This window comes from Pyxicephalus adspersus, chromosome Z (assembly GCF_032062135.1).
Source record: "Pyxicephalus adspersus chromosome Z, UCB_Pads_2.0, whole genome shotgun sequence".
Taxonomy (NCBI): domain Eukaryota; kingdom Metazoa; phylum Chordata; class Amphibia; order Anura; family Pyxicephalidae; genus Pyxicephalus; species Pyxicephalus adspersus.
In genome coordinates, this window is record NC_092871.1 from 59,079,852 (window position 1) to 59,100,067 (window position 20,216).

The window sequence follows — 20,216 nt, forward strand, 5'->3', positions numbered from 1 at the left end:
GCTTCCCTGATCCCCTTCCTCCTTATATATCTTACAGTTGTTTTAATACTTTGATTTACTAACCTGAAATTAGTAAGTAGGTCAGGAAATTTGGGAAAAAGTTAGTCCTTATGCCCAATTTGTATTGCAGCCAAAATTTCAGCATAATATCCGAGAAAATAGCTTTTTTTTAGAATGAATGTCATTGTCCATGATTTATATGGGGGTACATAGCACTATACATTTACCATCTGCATTTGGATTTGAATTTCAGGGAAGCTCAGGCAACAATCTTGATATCCAGGCTATATTCTTACATGCTGGTGCTCGCAATTATACCTGCAACCCAACCTGCTACTTGTTCAGCACCTTCAGCATCTGAGAATACAGTGTCCAGGCCACAGTGCTGGCTGTAGGTCACACAACTTTCCAGTCATGCTTCAGAGACTTCAGACAACCTCAAACCCCCCTGAGGACACTGTTCATGTAGGACATGAAAACAGCCCCTCTTCTTGGCATTGATTTAAATGTTTCCATCACTTACCATCCACACAAAATAAGGAGGCAAACTGAAAACAGGACAGAGTCAAGGATGAGATTTTAAAGCTCTACAACATCTCAAACTTCTTGCAGATAGGTATAACTATGAAGGACCACCTGTAACCCCTCTAGCTTCTGGAAAACTAGTATAAAGGTCCCATCAAAACATAAGGCCAGTGGATAGTAAAATATTCTGGGACATAGTAGTACCCAAAGATTAAATGATCACAAATAACCAAACCAAAAAGGATAATAATAAATGGGTTTGTGCCTTTAGGGGGTATGCATGAAACTTTTTTCTAAGGCAGGACAGCAAGAAAAAGTTAATAGGCTCAAATACTGTTGGCATTTGCTCCATCTTTTTTACTTCAAATCCACAGAGAAACTGGTATTTTTTTCCTGGTAAAAGCAGTATTTGGCGTTGATGTAACCTTGTGGTAACATGTATTATGAACATGTCACCTAAGAAAAAACATCATTCAATGTTCAAATTAGTGTTACAAAGAAACAATATTTTTAGCCATGTTGGAAAATTCTCTGGAATGTTTGGACAAAGGTGGAGAGGTTGAACCTGTGCACAGTTTGTTCATGTTATAAGCAAGGTGTTGAGCATGATTTTAAAAGATTGATTGTCACCACTGACTGTTTGGCTATTGTCTTACACTTGATTTAAGGAGACCCTTTTCCAAGACAATTTACTTATACCACAAACTGCCCATGATATTAAAGGTGCATTTAACAAATTTTTTATACTTTTTAAACTATAAAAGTATCCCTTGCATAGACTTCGAGCTTCTGGGTGATGCCATGTTGGAAGTGAAGTTTGAACCCCAAGGAGACTCCCACTGGCATGTGTGCCACTGGTGTGTGTGTGTATATATTGGAAAAAAAAAATATCATTTAAAAATAATCTTATTTAAATATTTTTATCAGTTCTAAAATATATAGCTTGCTGCAGACTGAAATAAAAATTCCTTTTGACTTTGAATTACAAGTGGTCCTAATGCTACACCAACTAGGTGTTGCACCTGTATTTGAATGTATATGAATTTTTATTGGAATTGGAGTGGCCCTCTAAGCCAGGATTTGTTTCCATATAGTTCCATTTTATGTTGCAGTAAACTCACCAAATCTTACTACGATTCATTGATGTATTTTCCTGGATAATAAATCCGAAGCTTGTGGTTTAAAATTTATGCATCTTTCCAGCAGGAACCTTCAGCCATAAACAATACTTGGCAAATTTACCTAATGTGGGATTTTGTTATTTTTCAGAGGCAATTAAAATGTCATCTCTGGCCTGTCAGTTAATGAAAAGGACAGCGGAGACCATCTGTGTCTGATTGGGGGCTGAGAGTAGCAATCCCCACACAATGTTGGGATACTCCTGCGATCATCATGACGTTGACTTTGCAGCTGATATGAAACGCTGTTTTGGTTTTTAACAGCTCCAGTTAATGTTGCTCCAGCATAAATGTTTGGATGGGGATAGGTGTGATCCAATCTTTTGCCTGGGGATTACTGCTGCCTGTTGGAGTTTTTCTTTCTTCCAAGCAGATCATTGGCAGACTTAGGAAAAGGGAGGCTTGGAGAGACACTAAAAGAATTCCAATTGCTGTCTTTGGCCTAGGGTCAGGAAACGGGTCAAATAGGTGTGCAGGGGTTATTGAGGCAGAGGAATCTTGTGTAAAATCCAGTAATCCTTTAATTGCACCACAAACCTTGAAGAAACTTAAGAATTAGCTAAATAGAGGTCTTTAGAATTGCTCATAGTTTCTTTATTTTAAAGATCTCCTTTCCATACCTCTAAATACAGAGTAAATATAAAAAAGCATTTTTCAAATTAAAGTGTAGGTAAGCCCTAACAAAAACTTCTTTTAATACAAATAAATTGGATAGGCCACACACCATGTATGTGTTTCTTTTTAAATGCTTTGTAATAAATAATTTATTTGTGTTATTTATTACAACAAAAAGGCATACCGTAGTGCTGTTATCCTGCCTTGTTCATACAACTAAGCCTGTGATTGGATGGATTTCTGTGTCTAAGCCTGTGATTGGATATCTTTCAATGGCTAAGCCTATGATTAGATGACTGGATGGTTTTATATGACTAAGCCTTGATTGGATGATTGGATGGAATTTTTTTTTTACTATGTCTTCATTGGATGATTACATGAAGAGGATTGATGTATCCAGCTAAATAATGTCCCGACTGTATGGCATAACATTTTTACAAAGAAGCAAAAAACATTACCGTGTGTGGCCTGTCTAGTTTTTTGGTGTTTTATCGTACTTTTTAGTCTGCTAATAATGCAAGCTTTAAAAGGAAACCAAAGTTTTTTGTCAAATATTAGATGTTTTAGTATTAGACAAATTATTTATGTATTTTTCTTGTTCTATACGTTATCAGTCTTTGTTTTACAAATATACATTACATTTATATGGTGCAAAACACAGATTTCCAGAGTCCAAAGGAAAGCTGTTTCCTTTTAGACACCCTGGGCCTGATTTATTAAAGCTCTCCAAAGCTGGAGAGAATACACTTTCATCAGTGAAGCTGGGTGATCCAGCAAACTTGGAATGGATCTGGTCCAGGACTGAAAACATTTGCTAACAAATAGCAAACAATATTTGAGAAATCTATTCCAGGTTTGCTGGATCACCCAGCTTCACCGATGAAAGTGTATCTCCTCCAGCCCCCTGTGTCTGTTTGGAACTTCCTGTGGAGACACCTGACTAGACAGAGAAGTAGGGGTAAAGCATGTTCCTCTTGATATGTACCCTCACATATGTGTACATATATCAATAATTTCATTAACCTCCTGGGCGTTACACTGATGTCTAGATTTCTGTACCAAAAGCAGTACACTGTTTTTCATGATTTTTTTTTTTTAAATTGTAGACCTGTAACTTACAGAACTATATCCGAACAGGGTTCTAGTAGATATCATGAATATGAATATAAAAAATGTTTGAAACACACAATCATGTAAAAAAAAAAAAAAATAAGTTTATTAAAATTAAATAAAAGACACAAAAATCAGCTTAAACAAGAATAAATAAATAAATCAAAAATAGTGAAAATGCAATAATTCGGTATACTGTATAGTAATATATTTTTCTAAAACACCTGCCTAGTGTCCAACAGTCCAACGTCACATACCTATAGACAAAACCACATAAATATATTTTGTATTATTTTGTATTGGATTGGATACAGGACTTTGTATTGAATCCAATACAAAATATTTGAATTTCCCACTACGCATGCACGGACATCTTCAGGAATCGCCGAGGGACGCGTACGCAAACGCTGGGCATTTTAATTCTTTCCGAACTTCCGTACTTCCATGCAAAAAGTGTTAATTTTTTTGCATGGAAATTTATTTTAGATTGTAGGCTATAATTCACCGAATTACTCAAAAATTACTTATAATTCGCCGAATTACCGCATAACTCACCGAAATATGTCCAAAATTTTATAAATTTAATAATAAATTTTTTTTTTATAAAACATAAAAAAAAATCTTTAAAAAAAAATCTTTAAAAAAAAATAGTGTATATATATTGACTGCAAGGATTATATATATATATATATATATTATATAAGGATTTCTTTGTATTGGACTCAAATACAGCTTTTTTGTATTGAGTTCATGCAAAGCGATTTGAATTTCCCACCCCGCCTCCCGCCCGCACCGACGCATGCAGCGTCATCACCAGGAAACTCACCGGGAGAAGACAGAAGAGGACAGACGTGTCCAGAGGAGCTGTGGGGAGAACGTGAGTATTTTTTTTTTGAGATCGACGCTGGAACAGAACAGATCATTACAGCGGGGACCAGGTAAGTTAATGCATTTAACCACCCGACAAAGTTCGGGTTTACCGATATTTGCTATTTTTTTTACCCTGAACCAAGGTCGGGTGGTTAATTAAAGGTAGCTATAAATATACAACATTACAAAAATCACATTGAAAACGAAAAAGATCAAAACAAAATAAAGATCATACCAAAGTACAACAAAAGGGACACCCCTTACATGAGCCATAATACAAAAAAATGATTAAAAACAGATCAACATCTTTATGTAAACAATACATCAGGATTCAGTAATTATTAGCAAAACTTAATGAATGAGCAAGTAATATGTAAGGAATAATGCTAATCATTGAAACAAACTGGGGAGGAAGAGGGAAAAAATATGTATAAGAAAGAAAAGACCAACAGGACAAACAAATGTGTTCCATCATCCCTCTCCTTGTGCAGCCCTGAAAATGGAGAGGGGAAGAGGAAGCGTTGTACCAAGAGATTTGATCAGGGACTAAGTACCATCTGAGTAAAGTTTTAAAGTTTAATTCAATTATGAGGCATCCATGGAGACTATAAAGAGCCAAGCTATCTCATTCCATTCTTCTTGGTCCCACATTTTCACCAAATCCTATCTCCCAACATATATATTTCTGACATAGAGTTCTTAATTTATGTGCTACAAAAATGTTCAAGGTCTATGACTAAAGAAAAGGCCAGACGAGGAACATGGCTGCTTTGGTACCAGTTCTAACATTGCCCACATATACCCTTTTCTTTTCTAAACCTTTGTTTTAAACCTTTCTCTTCTAAACATCCATGAAACATTCATTGCTTTAAATATATATATCAAAACAAGCAGAAACAAAATTTTATTTATTAAAAAAATGTCAACACATTACATTGTTGAAAATTACTCTTTTTCTGTCTTATCCCCTTATGGTCTCATTTTGAGCTTATGTTAGATATATGTTAGATTGACAGAACTGGGCAATACATCCAAGCTTTTTGACATGTTCTATAACCTCTTTCTTTTGAACTGATGCTGGCTTTGCAGAGTATTGTGAGAATCCAATATAAAAATATATTTTGGCAGTTATAGTATTAGTATAAAAAAAATACTAACTCATGTATAACAGAACAAAAGTATTTTTATAATGTTGCATTTTAGGTTTTAGGAAATACATTGCTGCTTTAAATTTATACATTACTTTACAAATATGCCCATAATACTAACAGTAATCTTTAATAGCTTTTAGGCTTTTACTACCTTGTTGCTGCAGGTTGCAGCTATGTATGTACCACTTGTCATAAATACCTTCCATTATAAGTGTCAGCTGCATATTTTAGACTGAAACTGAAGCTTTGCATGGATATCAGCCCCACTTGCTAACATATTATATCCAGCAAAAAGGAGAGGCTTAAGTGGTGTTGACAGATCACAGTGAGTCTTTAATTCCCTGATATCCACTGGCTGGTTGCTGAAGTCTCAGTTCCTGGTAAAGTTCTTGAGGTCCCCCTATCCTTTCAAGTCCAGGGCGCATGTGACCTGCTCGCTGTCTGAGACTTGGCCTGACGAGTGTAAAATTTCTACAGGTATTAGGAGGTAAAGCACCTGTGTTTAGGATGTCATTTTTAAGTATTATCTAAGGCTCTGGATCTCAGTGTTCCAGCAATACTTCTCTAGTAGTTCAAATATGGGGCTGTGTAAATATAGCTACAGGTGGCTCTATTGGAGGATCAGTCACTAACAGCATCTCTGAACCCACTTATCGCCAAGCAGAAAACCTGTGAAGTGTTATTTTGTCTGACATTGCTAATAACCTTACCTTTGTTGCTTTGGTGTATAGCGTGAAGCACTTGCTACATTTTGTGCTATGAGGTCTATTTATAAAGCAAGGAATTTGATATTTCCTGAAACATCCCCTAGTGGAGAGAAGAAGTTTCAATGAAACACATGGACCTGGAAGATTCTGCGTCAGGGAATTTCATATTCACTGCTTTATAGATAGAGACCTATAAGTTACCCCAATTATAATACCATTAAATAATGATTCTTCCACAAATCTTGGCAAAGTTTATTTACAAGTGTTTACCTTTGTTCATTTTTTAAGTGCAACCATAAAGTTAGTTGATGAAATGAATTAAAACATAAAAAAGTTTAAATGGTAATTATTATAATTTAAAATTAAATGTGCATCGTAGAAACCATTACAATGATGATAGCTAAGTGGAGAATGAGTGTAGAAACTAAAAGGTATGATTAGATTAACAAGGGGTTAAAAAGCAACAAATTTCAATTATTATATTTTGTTTTTAGTGGTAAGGCTTCATTTTTGTGAGACCGTTTAAGACACAGAAGATGAATGGAACCAATGGTAAAACCAATGAGGCTGATTTATTAAAATAATTTAGGTTGTTCCCTTAACAAGGTATCACCTTGCAGGGGGTATCTCTTTTGGTTTAGTAAATATAGTGAATATTTAAAATATTTTACTGTGCAAAAAATCCCCAAATAGTTTTTAGCACATGATTTGATAGTTTAAGTCAACAAAACGTTGTCTCGTGTACTAAAGCTACATACACACACCAGATGATTGGCTGCAGTACACGTGCTGGATTTTCACCCAAGAAAAGCTGGACCCCACTGTTTGTTTTGGGCAGAAATCTATTGTGTGCTTATAAGTGGAAAGAGCAGGGTCACAGATACAATTCTTCTATCGGTCTTTAGCTTCTCTCAATAGGTAGAGTGAGGTAAAATGGAATCGCAGAACTTCAAATACTTTAGCTGATATACAGTACAAATATTTGTATTTAAACTGTGTTTTTGACTGTTTGCCATAGTTTAAAGATACGTACACACATCAGATTTTTATCGCCCGATAATCGGCATCGGCCAATTATCGGGCGAAAATCTGCCGTGTGTACAGTCGGTGTCGTCCATCGTCCGGACGACCGACCTGCCGGATCCACGGACGATGGACGACAGCCGATCCTAATGAAAGGGAAGGGGAGAGCGCGCAGCAGGGTGCCGCTCCGTCGCTCTCCCCCTCCCCTCTCCATAGAGCATGAACGGTGCTGTATGTACAGCACCGTTCATGCATCGTACACTCCCTTGTCGTTGGAAAGGATCGTGAAAGATCCTTTCCAACGACAAAAATTGCAAGTGTGTACGCAGCTTAACACAAATTGTCCAGGTACATTTCTTTTACCACTGGGAATCACTAACCTTTTGGAAGCAGAGCTTTGTACTCAGTATGCTTTTGCAACAGCGACACCAAGAGGTCCTTATTTTTTTATATAGTATCTCTTTTTCTATTACATTCATGCTTTTTTTGGTCCTTTACATAAGAACAAAGTATAATTTTCTAAATTCTCATTTAACTTGAGCAAAAAATTCGAGGTAAACCCTAAATTTATTGCTTCTTGTGAATGCCTTGTAAAGAAAAAATTTCCACCAGCTGCCAGGAAGAAGAACCTCCCTCTTCCAGAAAATGGGACTGTATATTGTGAAAAGAATTCTATCATCTAAATCAGCCCTTTACCACTGCTGCCTCTGACAAAGGCGATCTTGTGTGGAATGGCAGAGTTTCTTGCACTTCCTTGGTCCTGATATGAGATGTTTCCATCAGAAAACACTTCTGTGCTGTGTTTGTTTTTGCTGGGTCTTCAAAGATGACTTTTTAGTGTGCACAAAAGGGCCAGTGATGAATGGGTGTGGTGTGAGGCTGGGCAAAGCAGACAGGCTCCTAACTTGAAGCTTCTTGTCTCACCTTCTCATAAGCCTCATCCCGCAACTGCTTTGCAGCCTCCATGGCTGAAGAATTCTTCCTTTGTCAGGGCAGCCTTATCAAATACAGTGGCAACTGTGGCAAAAACCTATTAGGGACCTTTAAAAATACAGATTTCCAAGGCTGCTTCCTGGCCAGACTGCCACATTTCAAAACTACCTCTGCAATAAGACCCTGCTCTGACTGCAAGGGTTAAATGCTTCTTTTTACCTAGGTGAGCTTTAAAAAGCACGTTTACTGTATTCTTCGCTTCCCTGGTAACTGGCAGTCTTCACTTCCTCCAACGCTGTGGGTTGTGGCCAGGATTCTGGCATCCTTACAATACTAGGTGTTTTTTTTGGCTTTATGTGCTTTCTCATTTTTTTGACCAGAAACAAGCATGCAGCAAGTGAAATTTATAAAAAAGTCAGCACTTCATACTCTGAGTTGTAAAAGGTTTTTCAAAATTTGAAATGTCTTTTTTACCTGCCAACACCTGCGCCTCCACTTAGCCTTTGATGACTTGAGTCTGTTGCATAATAGGTGCCCTGCAGATGAGGAATAAAGCCAGTGTTAGCCACCCACATGTGCCTTCTGAAATATTAGTTACAAATGCGGTGAAAAATTACCACATTTTACAGTTATGCCTCTTTGTAAGGTTATAATTAACTTTTATTCACATTAATTAAAGCTAAAAAGAGAGACTGAAATGTATGTGTGATTTAAATCAATGCTCAAGTATTATGTGATCTTTGTTCAAGAAGGAATTCCAAATTAAAGTGCCTATTCATAGGAATACTTGCTCAGTTGCTAGACATATGTTTTCTTCTAAAGAAACAGGTTGGAATTTAGCTTTCCATTCATATGAACAAGTCTTGAGGCATTGGTCATGTGCCCTCTGCTGCAAAGGATAATCTGAATTTATGTGCCCATTCACACAAATTTTTGCTCAGGTCTCATAAGCTTTTCTGAGCAGGGTCTTCTCCTCCTCGTGTGTCATTGTTTGCATTTCTTATGTTGGTGCTAAATAAATACAGTTTTATATTATTAATTAGTCATTTCATTCAGATGAAATCATACAACCAAATGCCTAGGCATGACAAGCCAAAGTAACCTCAAAGCAACAGTTCTCTGCAGAAGTAGTATAGTAGGATATGCTTTTATCAAGTGGTCACTTTATCTTGGGATCTGTATTATTTTTTGCCTTTTTAGAAAGAAATAAGATTAATTGATGGTATTTCCATAAAGGATAAGGTATCCTATTTGTACAGAGTAAGAATTGGGGCATGATTATGCCTAGTAAGTATCTGATTTCTGTAGAATGTCCTGTGTTCATGTGTTCAGAAACTTGTTGTCCAATAAATATCTGCAATGGATCATTCAACATGGCGGGAAGAGTGGTTGCCAGTTAGGTTGTAATTGCTTTTGGCAGTCACAGTATAGGAAAGGATGAGAAGAGGTGTAAATTCTACATTATCAAACTGTATCCATAGGCTTCATGTAAGTGTAAATCCTCTCCCCTTATAAATGCTGACGGCTCATGCTTTCCAAATAGAATATACAGGCTCATTTCCTGAAGAAAAAACTAAACCTTGTGTGGAATAATGTCCATGACCCTTTCCTTGTCATGCATCTCGTTGTTAGAAGACAGAATTTTTTTACTGGCCCATCTGTATGCAGTAACAGCCCTAAATATTAAAGGTTGAGAGACAATAAGTTGCCCTGTAAAAATGCACTTTAAATTGTGTGACCTTGCAAATGAATCACAGCTTTTATCTTGGACTTTCAGGCAGCCTTTTTATTAAACATACTGTTCTGTTTGAGGGATCACAGGAGCAATTCTGGAAGGGTAGATAGGCATGCCTGACATACTATATGGTAAATAAATCTCAAATAAGTGCAGTATTTATGTAGTTCAGTTATTCATAGGCAGTTTGAAGACCTGTCCACAGAGCAGGGATGTCTAAAAGGTTTCATGGCTAGCTCTACATGTGTATATATATGTACTCCTTGTACCATCCTAATTCTATGAGACCAGAAAAGATTTGTGTGCCGAAAGCCAATTGGCTGCTTCTTCTGGTTGTCTATAGGCATGATGGTCTTCCAGTCCTAGGATAATGGTCTTGTTATAGGTGGAATAGTGGGTGATGGTCTTCTCATTTTTTTAGCCTCCTTTAAAGTATAAATATGTATATTTTTTTAACTTTGGCTAGAGTGGGAATAAGTTAGAACTTCTTTTGAGTTTTAGTAGCTATTTGTGTCTCATTGGGGGGAATTTATGTTCATTTTTTGAACATTCGACAATGGTAACAGGTCAAAAGGCAGAGGTATAGGAGGTATACTTACTTTATCCAAGGGGCAGTGAAAATTCTGCAGTGTTGAACCCTCCCCCATACTGCCTCATTTGAGATTATCATTTTGTATGTAATTTAGATTAGGATGAGACAGGAGGTTCTTGATATCCACTTGGATATTACATATCTAGAGCATTGTTGAGGCATCATGAATAATGTCTTGACCTTCTCATTTGCCTAAAAGGTGTGTAGTGCCTAAATCTACATGACCACAGATCGGGTCCTGGCACAGCTGGCCTTTGTAAATGGACCTTTAAGCCCTAGAGGAGGCATGTATAGCTACAGTTTGTAATTTGTACATATGATTTGTTACTGTGTATTTTCAAATGCTTTTGTTAGCAAGAGATGCTCAATTATGAAAGCTGGAAAAACTTCTTTTTTTGTGCAGACCTAATGTTTTTGCATATGAAGGAGCCAAAGTAAAATGTTTATAATTTACACTGCAGTCATTCTCAGATAACAATGGCAGCAAGTCTTCATTGACTATTAACCTACAAAATAATAACTAACAGATTCCTAGCTCTTATCCCTTGGTTCACAAAGGAATGTCTCCCTGTATGTTACTATCCAAACACATTTTACTTGCTAGAGACCTTTTCCCTTCCCCACTTTATAGATCAGGCTTAGGACTTTGTGCAGAATTGCTGCGACCTGTGTGCAATTTTACAACTAGTCTGATCTCTTTCCCAATTGGTTGGACATTCAAGAGCATTACACGTGTATGTGATTCTTCTCTTCTGACAAATAAAGTTTGACTTCTGTTCTTTCAAATGGTAATTGATAATATGTCCAATCAGTTCACATCTATTTGAGAAACAAAAAAATATTTGCCATTGGCAGTGGAAATGTGCCTTTGTGTACAAAACATTACTGTGTAGCCAGGACAGGATCTATTAGGGTAATAATGTACAATGTGGATGCAGCGTTTCCATGTCTCCTTTTTCTGTTTGTGTTGTGCAGTGTAACATTTATCAGAAGAACCTGCAACCTATTATGATAGATTCCCTCCAGGCATTGTAGAGCTGTTACATTTCCGCCTGTGTTATTAATTACTTTGTGGAGGTTTTTGTTCCGACCATCTTAACGTTTTTCATCTGCGTAATGAATGACTTTAACTACTTCAATGGGAATACAATCAAATCTACAATCATTATCTGCAGGGTTTACATATGCCTTCCACCTAAACAGCCAGCTATGTCATTAAGAAGTGGAAACATCATGGAGGGGTTACAAATGGTTCAAAGCCAAGAGGAAATTTTGGAAGGAATTTCCAAGTTTCTTGTAGTAAGAGGGGAGAGGGCCCATACTTGGCCCTTTATTTCCTTGTCACAGTGATTTCTTTAATTCACAAAATACTTTGAATATGGACTTAGTGACCTGCTTTGGTTTACAAAGGTCACTGTAGGGCAATGAACACTTTGTGTTACCCCATGTATTCCATCAAGCATAAGGCTACATCTATCCAGCATAAGCAGGGTCAGACTGGAGACCTGAGGCCCACCAGAAATAGTGGGAAGGGGACAGTCTGGCAAAAATGTGAATTGCAAAGGTGGCATGGCAGAATTACAAATCCTTTGGCAGAAAAGATATTTTACATATGACTATTTCAGCTGTGAATGTTTGAACTGTTTGCTTGGAGGCTTTAGTTCAGTGCTGTTTTAGTTCTGTCTAACACTGCGAGAGAATGCTTACCAAACTATAGAGCGGACCGATAACTCCCCTTCAGGGTGTCTTTGTGGTCCAGGCAGCACTGCTTGTTTGGATCTAGCTGTGTTGTCTTACTGGGGTGTCTAGATCATTAGACTAACTGAACAAAATCAGAAGCAAAAGCAGGATTTTTTTGTTTATGGAAAATCATTATTACTCTTATATTTAACCCATACTTCTCTGGCAGACCTGTGATTAGGACATATAGTGTGGTTTAGGGCTTATTGGGACAATGTTTAGCAAATGTTACAGCAGCAGATTCTGGATTTTGTTTTGTTTCATTGTAAATATAATGTTTTTTGGCTTTTTTCTTCCAGCAGTATAGGTGTTCTATTTTTTCCTCTATCAACCTGAGATCCTGCAATATGTCTTTTTCCTGACACATATTTCATTGATAAATTGAAAAAAAAGGAACGTTTCATTATCACCTGTAGTAATGTCATATTCCAACATACCTTTGCTAAGCTAAAGCCCTCTGAAATGTGATTGCTTTGGGCACTACAGACCCTTTTCTTTGCACACCTTAAGATTTCTATAGGACTTGATCTTACTGGTCACCTGTAGATAAAGAGACACATCAAGCACCTCTGATTATAAACCTGAATTTCTATTACCTTAGCTAACTCAGTGACCCCTCTGCCAATAATTCATGGTTATTTCTGACTCATTTCAGCTCCAGGATATGTATGATGCTGATCTGGGAGAAATAAAGCACAAGCCTTGGTTAGTGGGAATCAGGGGCTGGCAGTGATCAGGGGCCTGCTTCAGGATGAGAGTAAAAGGACACAGCTGTTTGTTTTCCTGAAAGCTCTTTTTTTCACCCCTCTCCAAGCTGGCTGAGGGGAAAGGAAGGGGGAGGCAGGTTAATCAACGGGGCTACAAGTGGGAGGATAGCAGGACAAGGGGGCTTTTGACTTGGGCCCTCTGTGACTGCAGTATTAAACAGCACACAGGAGACACCTGCTGCTCATTTTTTATATTGCAACTAACCTCTCTCTTTCAGGGTGCCAGAGGCCCTGATGGACCAACGGGAGGACCTGGGCTTCCAGGTACCAAGGTAAGTGCCATTCAAAGTGCTAGCTTCTTTCTTCTGAATTACCATAGCTAGCAACAGATTTAAGATTTTAAAACTTGTTGTTCCCAATTTTCTTTTCACTTTATGTGGTTAACCCTTACATCCCCTGCATCAGCCTGTTGCCTGTGCCATGATTTTTTATTTCAGGCTTTTTACAAACCGCTCCTCATTTCAATGAGAACATTAGTGTAATTGAACTAGAACTCCCAGCGTGTACAGTAACCTGTCTGTTAGCAATTTCATCACATGCTGGTAAAACTGTAATTGAGGATTCCCGTTATGGACAGAGATGCCTCTCATAGTTAATGTAAGTACTTGCACCACTCTTTTCCTTTTAGAACAAGGACCTGTTCACACAAATCTAGCTGCCTGCCAGTAGAAATAAAACTGAATGTTTGTTTCAGTGGCCCTAGAAAAAAAAGTAGTGTGTAAAAGTGTTTCCATTTATGGGACCAAGCTGTCAACTCATGTAATGCACCATGATAAACATAACTTTGGCAGCTATAGTTATGCACATGTACACAATGCACACATGTGCTGATGCTGATATTGGAATTCATAAAGATATTATATTAAGATCTTGGATTATTGGAAGACCTTTTACTTTGTAGCATTTAAAGAGTTTATTAGTGGATTGATACACAAGTTCCAGAGAATGTATTTTTTTCATTATGTACATGGAAAAAAAATATGTACATGTACAGTTATGTTTTATTTATAAAACCCAGACTTAATCCATATCATGGTATAGGGTTCGTACAATCTTCCCAGCCATCAACCCCATTCACATCAGACCTTGTGAGTGGGAGTCACACATTTTTATGTGTTTGATGGAAGTCAGAGCACCTAAAACATTTTTGTTTTCCATTTTTGTTCTATAGATATTGTAATAGACAGTTTCTAAAAGAGTGAAAATGTCTTCCTAATATAATGACATGATAAACTCCACTGTATATACAACTTCTCTTTGGACAACCAGCAGCCTATGCAGCTGTCCCAGCAAGGATAAATCTCCTGAGTAACTGCATTTGGACTGTATGCTGGGAAAGATAGTGAGCCAGATATAGGTGCAAGATGATGGCCATTATGGATTCATAGAGTACAGAGGATGTAGAGAGGATTCAGTATTTTGTACCATATGGAGTATTTCACATTAGAAAGCCTGTAGCATGTCACCTACAAGCTCACAGAATGGTAGACTGCCCAGAATTATTGGCTATGTAACAAATTCCTCCCACATTCCAAAAACATGCAGTTAGGTTAATTGGCTCCTCCGAAAAATTGACCTTGGACTACATTAATGACATATGACTGAGGTAGGGACATTAGATTGTGAGCCCCTTTGAGGGACAGTTAGTGTCACAACTATGGACTTTGTACAGCGCTGCGTAATATGATGCGCTATATAAATACTGTGTAATAGTAATAGGAAGAAGAATTATTGAGAGAATTTCCACTTTGGTTATTGTATATATATTTTTTGTTATAATTTCCATCTGGTTCCCTAAAGTGAATACTGCTTTCTTTTCCCAGTTGCTTTCTGTTTATATATCCTAAGCATGGGTTAAAGACTCCTAATGATGATGTTGCACCAGTTTATATTCATGTTTCCTCTATGTATGCAGATTGAATGTGTAGCTATTGGTAAGTCCAGGTAGGTAGGTGGTAGTTCAGAAAGTGCACCTGTAACAGTATCATATACTATACAGTAGAACATTCAATCAGATTTGATAGAAAAGATCAAACATACCAGTCAAACATTAGATTAGGGAGGAGGTTTATTATAGAGAGTAAATTTTACTCTACTCTGCTTTACACAGAGCATCCTCTATTTATTGGTTCAAACACAAACGTCAGGCCATGGTCTGTATCCTCCATTGTGTTATAGGGTTCTCTGCTGTGATTGGATAAGAGTCAACTCTGTTTTGTGCCTTTTTTATTATTATTTTCCTATGGATATAAAATATATGGATGGGTAAAAGCTTGGAATTTCTTCTGTCCGGTTGCTGCTATCTGCTGTCTCAAATATTCAAAATAAAGTTTTTAAGCTTTATTCACTCATCAGAATCCAACCATTCCTTCCGGGAGTGTTCATATCTCGGTATTCTGCTGTGTTGTTACAGCTGACAGAGCATGGGACTTGTCTTGTGAATATGTGTTCTGCACAATTGTTGTTCCTCAATTATTGCAGTCTGTCATCATCAAGAATTTTAGCTACGTACACACGTCAGATTTTTCTCGCCCGATAATCGGCATCAGCCATATATCAGGGGAGAATCTGGCGTGTGTACAGTCGGCATCGTTCATCGTCCGTGGATCCGTCCTGGCGGATCAGATCGGCGGAAAGGATCGTGAAAGATCCTTTCCAACGACAAAAATTGCATGTGTGTACGCAGCTTTACACTCACTCACTCTATGCAATAAGAAAAATCCATTAGGAGTTTAAGTCCTGATAATGTTTTAATAATAGTTTTATAATAAATCTCTTTTCCCTCAGACGTTGGAACAGCTGGACTTGAATGCCTGGGAGTCATGTTGTTTGGGGTGGGGTGGGGGGGGGTTCCCATGCCCCACATGTCTGTTTGCAGCTGCTGATAACATACCCTTCAGAGGACTTGTGTCACCTATATCTACAACCCCCACCACCATCAAAAGGATCAGGGGACTTGCTACTTTTTTTTTTTTTTTTTACTTTTCAATAGATTGGAGAAGAATTTGGTCACTGCTGGGTATGTATACCTGGCAGGTAGGACTGTTCTTTATTTTGCACATAAGGGGGCCACACTCAAGCTTGAATTTACAATATAAATTTATATCCAATAAAAACCCAAAAGGGGTGGCTGACATGGTTTATCACGACAGGGATAATATCAGTTTTATTCACTCTCCATTAAAAATAGATCCCTTAGGGTTCCTAAGTCACCCCCCCCCCCCCCCCCCCAACATTTAAGGATATTAAACATTTGACCTGTCCTAAAGACATTCCTTGAAGTGGGTTGAATTTACCCCTAAAATTATGTTTTATCTCATCTTTGACAGTTATCATTCCAGAAGTTGTCTCCAGTGCACAGTGTACTAAGAAAGATTTACCAAGTGCATTGCTAAACTTTGACACTCTCATCAGGGGGGAGTGCTAGGGAATCATCTGTGGCAGAGCAGATCCTCTGGGTACCTAATTTTGGAAAGGGGTTGCCTATAAAGAGTTAGAAGAGTATTACCCTCTTCCTGTTCCCACAGAGATGTTTTCTTTGTCATTGACTTGTTAAGCCAACCGCAGACAGTCTGTGTGATGCCTTCTGGCAGACTAAGCAATGCTGGGGACATTTAGTGTATCCATTATAAACCCCTACCCCTGACCTTCAGAACACAAACACTGACTGCTTTATTTAACTGCATCAATGATTTATGTGCCTCTGGCCAACTTCACATTCCTCCCTCCATAATTACTGAGATCACTATAGGAGCTTGAGTTTTGTACTATATGCAGTTACAGAAAGGTACTAAAGGCAATGATGATCTTTTACTTACAGCAGCCAAACAGATTTTAGTAGTCCAAGAGCCACAGAAAATCCCTCAGTTGAAAGTAAAATAGCCTACTTGTCCATTGCATGTCATAATTGGACATATGTAGAATTTACAAAGTGGGTTTGCAAATTTGTAAAGTTGGAATTACAGCAGTCACGTATCTTAGTCACACTGCATCCCCTCTTCCCAATCTGTCAGCAGTCAATGTGGTCCCCCAATCTCTGTTGCATTGTAGTTCTCTCTGTCAGTAGTTGAACACAACAAATTAAGATACACATTACAGAAAGACCTCACAACATTTAGGTCACACTGTGGTAAAACTGGAAAACTGGACATATTTTAGAGGCATTGTAAAGCACTATGGTTGCCAGTTGTAGGCTAAAACATTTTATAGAGGCATTAAAAAGATGTTGGAACATCATTGGTGAACCTAGGAGGCTGTGACACAGTATGGAGGGCATTGGAAATACACCACTACCGGGTAAGCTAGAACTTTGCTGCGCTGTAATTGGCACATTATATAAGTTTGGCTTTTGCCTTCTTTTGACCACACCACAACATGTACCTCAAGGGTGATATTTTCCTTATCCCATGGAGCTATATTGTTTTCCTTCCACAGAGCAACTATGCCAAAGTAAAATAATCTGTTTATGGTTTATTTTCTAGTTAACATTTTATTGCCTAAATATTAGACTTTGTAAGGTTTGTTTACTCATGACAACTTGCAGTTTAGACAAATCGGATCCAATACAAAAGAACTACCAGATAAGTGTAATACATTGGTGTGTCTGAAAACACCTGTCTAGCTTAACAAAATAAATTACTGTTTGTTATTATCTGAAATTGTCTTCCTTAATGTGGTCCTTATGTCCCACTGTACAGTGCTAATTTGTATTTGCATTTGCAGGACACAATATGAAACGGAATTAAATTAAAAATACTTTGTTTTCACCCTATGCATTGCAATGTAATGCTGGATTATTTTTACACTTGAACTTGAAGTTATGTGTGTAGCAAATAGCATACTTGTAAACAACTCACCAATAACAAACAGCCATGACATGAATTTCTAAATTTATTTGAAAATGGTCTATTTTTGAAGACAATGTTAAGAATAAAGTCTAATAGGGGAAAAAAATACATGTATTTCGGTAACGGAAAACCTTTTTAGGAGTATTGAAGTAGTACAGAAGTATGGAAACTGCCCTTGCTGACATTCCCCTTTTAAAATTCTATCTGCCTGGTAGATGGAAAAGCACAAGTATAAGATTATGCAAAACAGATTATGCAAAAGCATGGAAATCCTTGCACTGCATGTATTTGGGTTCAGCTCCCCTTTCTAAGCAGAACAATGAGCTGAACAGTAGTGGAACCATAACTCATGAGACTGGTTCCCACTTTGATATTCAACCATGAGGCTGTAACGAACAATGAGAGAAAATTTTAAAAAAAAATCTATTGTTTTAAAGGTGTGCTAATAATTGGTGGAATGATTTTTTCATTACTGCGTTATTTGTTTTTATAGGGACCATCTGGAATACAGGGTAAAGCAGGGCTGGTTGGTCAACAGGTACGTGGATACATTAGACATCTGCAATTATCTTGGACAATTGATGGATCAATTATGTCATTCTTGCACTTTTCATATTCAGGGCAAGATCGGAGAAAGGGGACCTGTTGGTCCACGTGGATTTCCAGTGAGTAAAGTTACGATACTATGTTTCAAGTTTTTTTTTTTTTCTGCTCTCGTCATTTTATAATTGCGGAATTTTTCAGGGAATTCCAGGACCTTCTGGCTCAACTGGGGAAAAAGGAATTCCAGGGAACCCAGTAAGTTTTATTAATATCAATATTTCATTTTAGAACCATTTTAGAGAGGCATGCCTAAAACTCACATCTTAGTGTTAAATTTACCTTGGGTGTTTTTATATATCAAAAAATAAACTCAACATTTAGTCCTTAAAATTTGGTTGGATTGCCAGACCATGTATCTAATAAATTATTCGTAATGTTTTTTTTTCATTTTTCTTTCCCATCTGCCATAACAAGAACTGTTTTAGGCACCACAGAACATGAGACTCAGATACACTATTGCATGTAGCATACAACAGAAAATGTTTTCAGATATCTATTTAAATGATCACAAGTATGCATGAGCTAAGATTGCAACCCTAATTGCTTGTTAGGGACTTGCTTTTTGGAATCCTGTAATCCATAAGTTAAAATAAATATGTATGAAAGGTAGACAAGTGCATCACTGTTGACACAGACACCATAATCAAGCATTTTCTTCTTCTGCATAGTGAAGACAAGCACTGCAGGGAATTAATGTCTGATTTACAACTGAATGTCATACATTTTCAGCAGTCATAAATAGCTTTGCAAATTTTGAAATCCCACATAATCAACCCCATACTTGTCCTTTTGCATTTATCTTACCTAGTATACCCCAAGTTTGCCAGTCTTTTTTCACAACATTACAGGGACACTATTCAAATGATGAAATAATCTAATATTTAAAACAGACACAAGAACTTTTCTTTGGCTTCAGTACCTTTTAAGTCACTTAGCTAAAACAAGTGTGCAGCAGGGGAATCAGAAGTCCCTATACTTGTTTTGGGACAGTCAGACAGTATCCACAGTCAGACAGTATCAGGATAAGAATCAACATGGTCTTTTTAAACGTAGATCAGTCTCTCATCAATCCAACAGGACTTATTGAACTAACACACCAGGAATTGAGTCCAATGAGATTTGAAAATTAAATAATTTTTCAGGAATTATCTCTAACTCTCTGTGGTGTGCTTGAAAACTATTAGGTCGGTGCCCCCCTTGGGGTATGTAAATAACACTAGTTAAAGAAAGAAAGAATTGAAGGGGTTTGATGGCTAAGGTTATAATTATGTATCCATAAAGGTTCTTCATACATAATTACATACAATCAAAAGGTGCATGCCACACCCAATATGTTATCATGGGATTGGGATGTATATTTTATATACATCAACTACTACATGTCATAAAGGTAACCATGTCAGTCGCTTTCACCCAACGAGCTTCGCCTATATTGGCTTACTCAGGGGTATTGTTTGGACTTAAACAGTCTAAATAGATAGATATGATACGATTATAGGTAATGCCCGAGTTAAGGACATCTGACTTATGGACGACTCTTAAATACGAATGGGACTTCCCTGCTCCCTCGTGTGCAGGATGGAGGCTTGATGGGGGGGAGGGGGAGGGTTTGCATGACTTGTGGTGAGTATCATTCAAAGTGCTTGATAATTTTGGGTTCTAGTTTTCATATTGGTGTCTATTTGCTTCTCTTATAGGTCATGGTGGGTAATAACTCCCAATGAGCATTTTTATGGATTTAAGGGAATTTATAGGAAGGTTTGATATCCTGCATGGTTGTTAATGTAAAAATGTTGTTTGGATATGATGTCCATCCAGCA

The 20,216-nt window shown here is 37.5% G+C and overlaps 1 protein-coding gene and 1 long non-coding RNA gene across 3 annotated transcripts in view; one reads left to right on the forward strand and one right to left on the reverse strand.

Moving 5' to 3' along the window:
- Nucleotides 1–20,216, reverse strand: part of LOC140343731 (uncharacterized) — a 554,400-nt gene that overhangs the window by 348,581 nt on the left and 185,603 nt on the right. The window lies entirely within an intron of this gene.
- The window catches only part of COL27A1 (collagen type XXVII alpha 1 chain), a 273,626-nt gene that overhangs the window by 162,156 nt on the left and 91,254 nt on the right, over nt 1–20,216 (forward strand). For both annotated transcript variants that reach the window (XM_072430586.1, XM_072430585.1), the window contains 4 exons: nt 13,165–13,218; nt 18,287–18,331; nt 18,414–18,458; nt 18,538–18,591. In XM_072430586.1, coding sequence (XP_072286687.1) covers nt 13,165–13,218; nt 18,287–18,331; nt 18,414–18,458; nt 18,538–18,591 — 198 coding nt within the window. The remainder of the gene's footprint in view (nt 1–13,164; nt 13,219–18,286; nt 18,332–18,413; nt 18,459–18,537; nt 18,592–20,216) is intronic.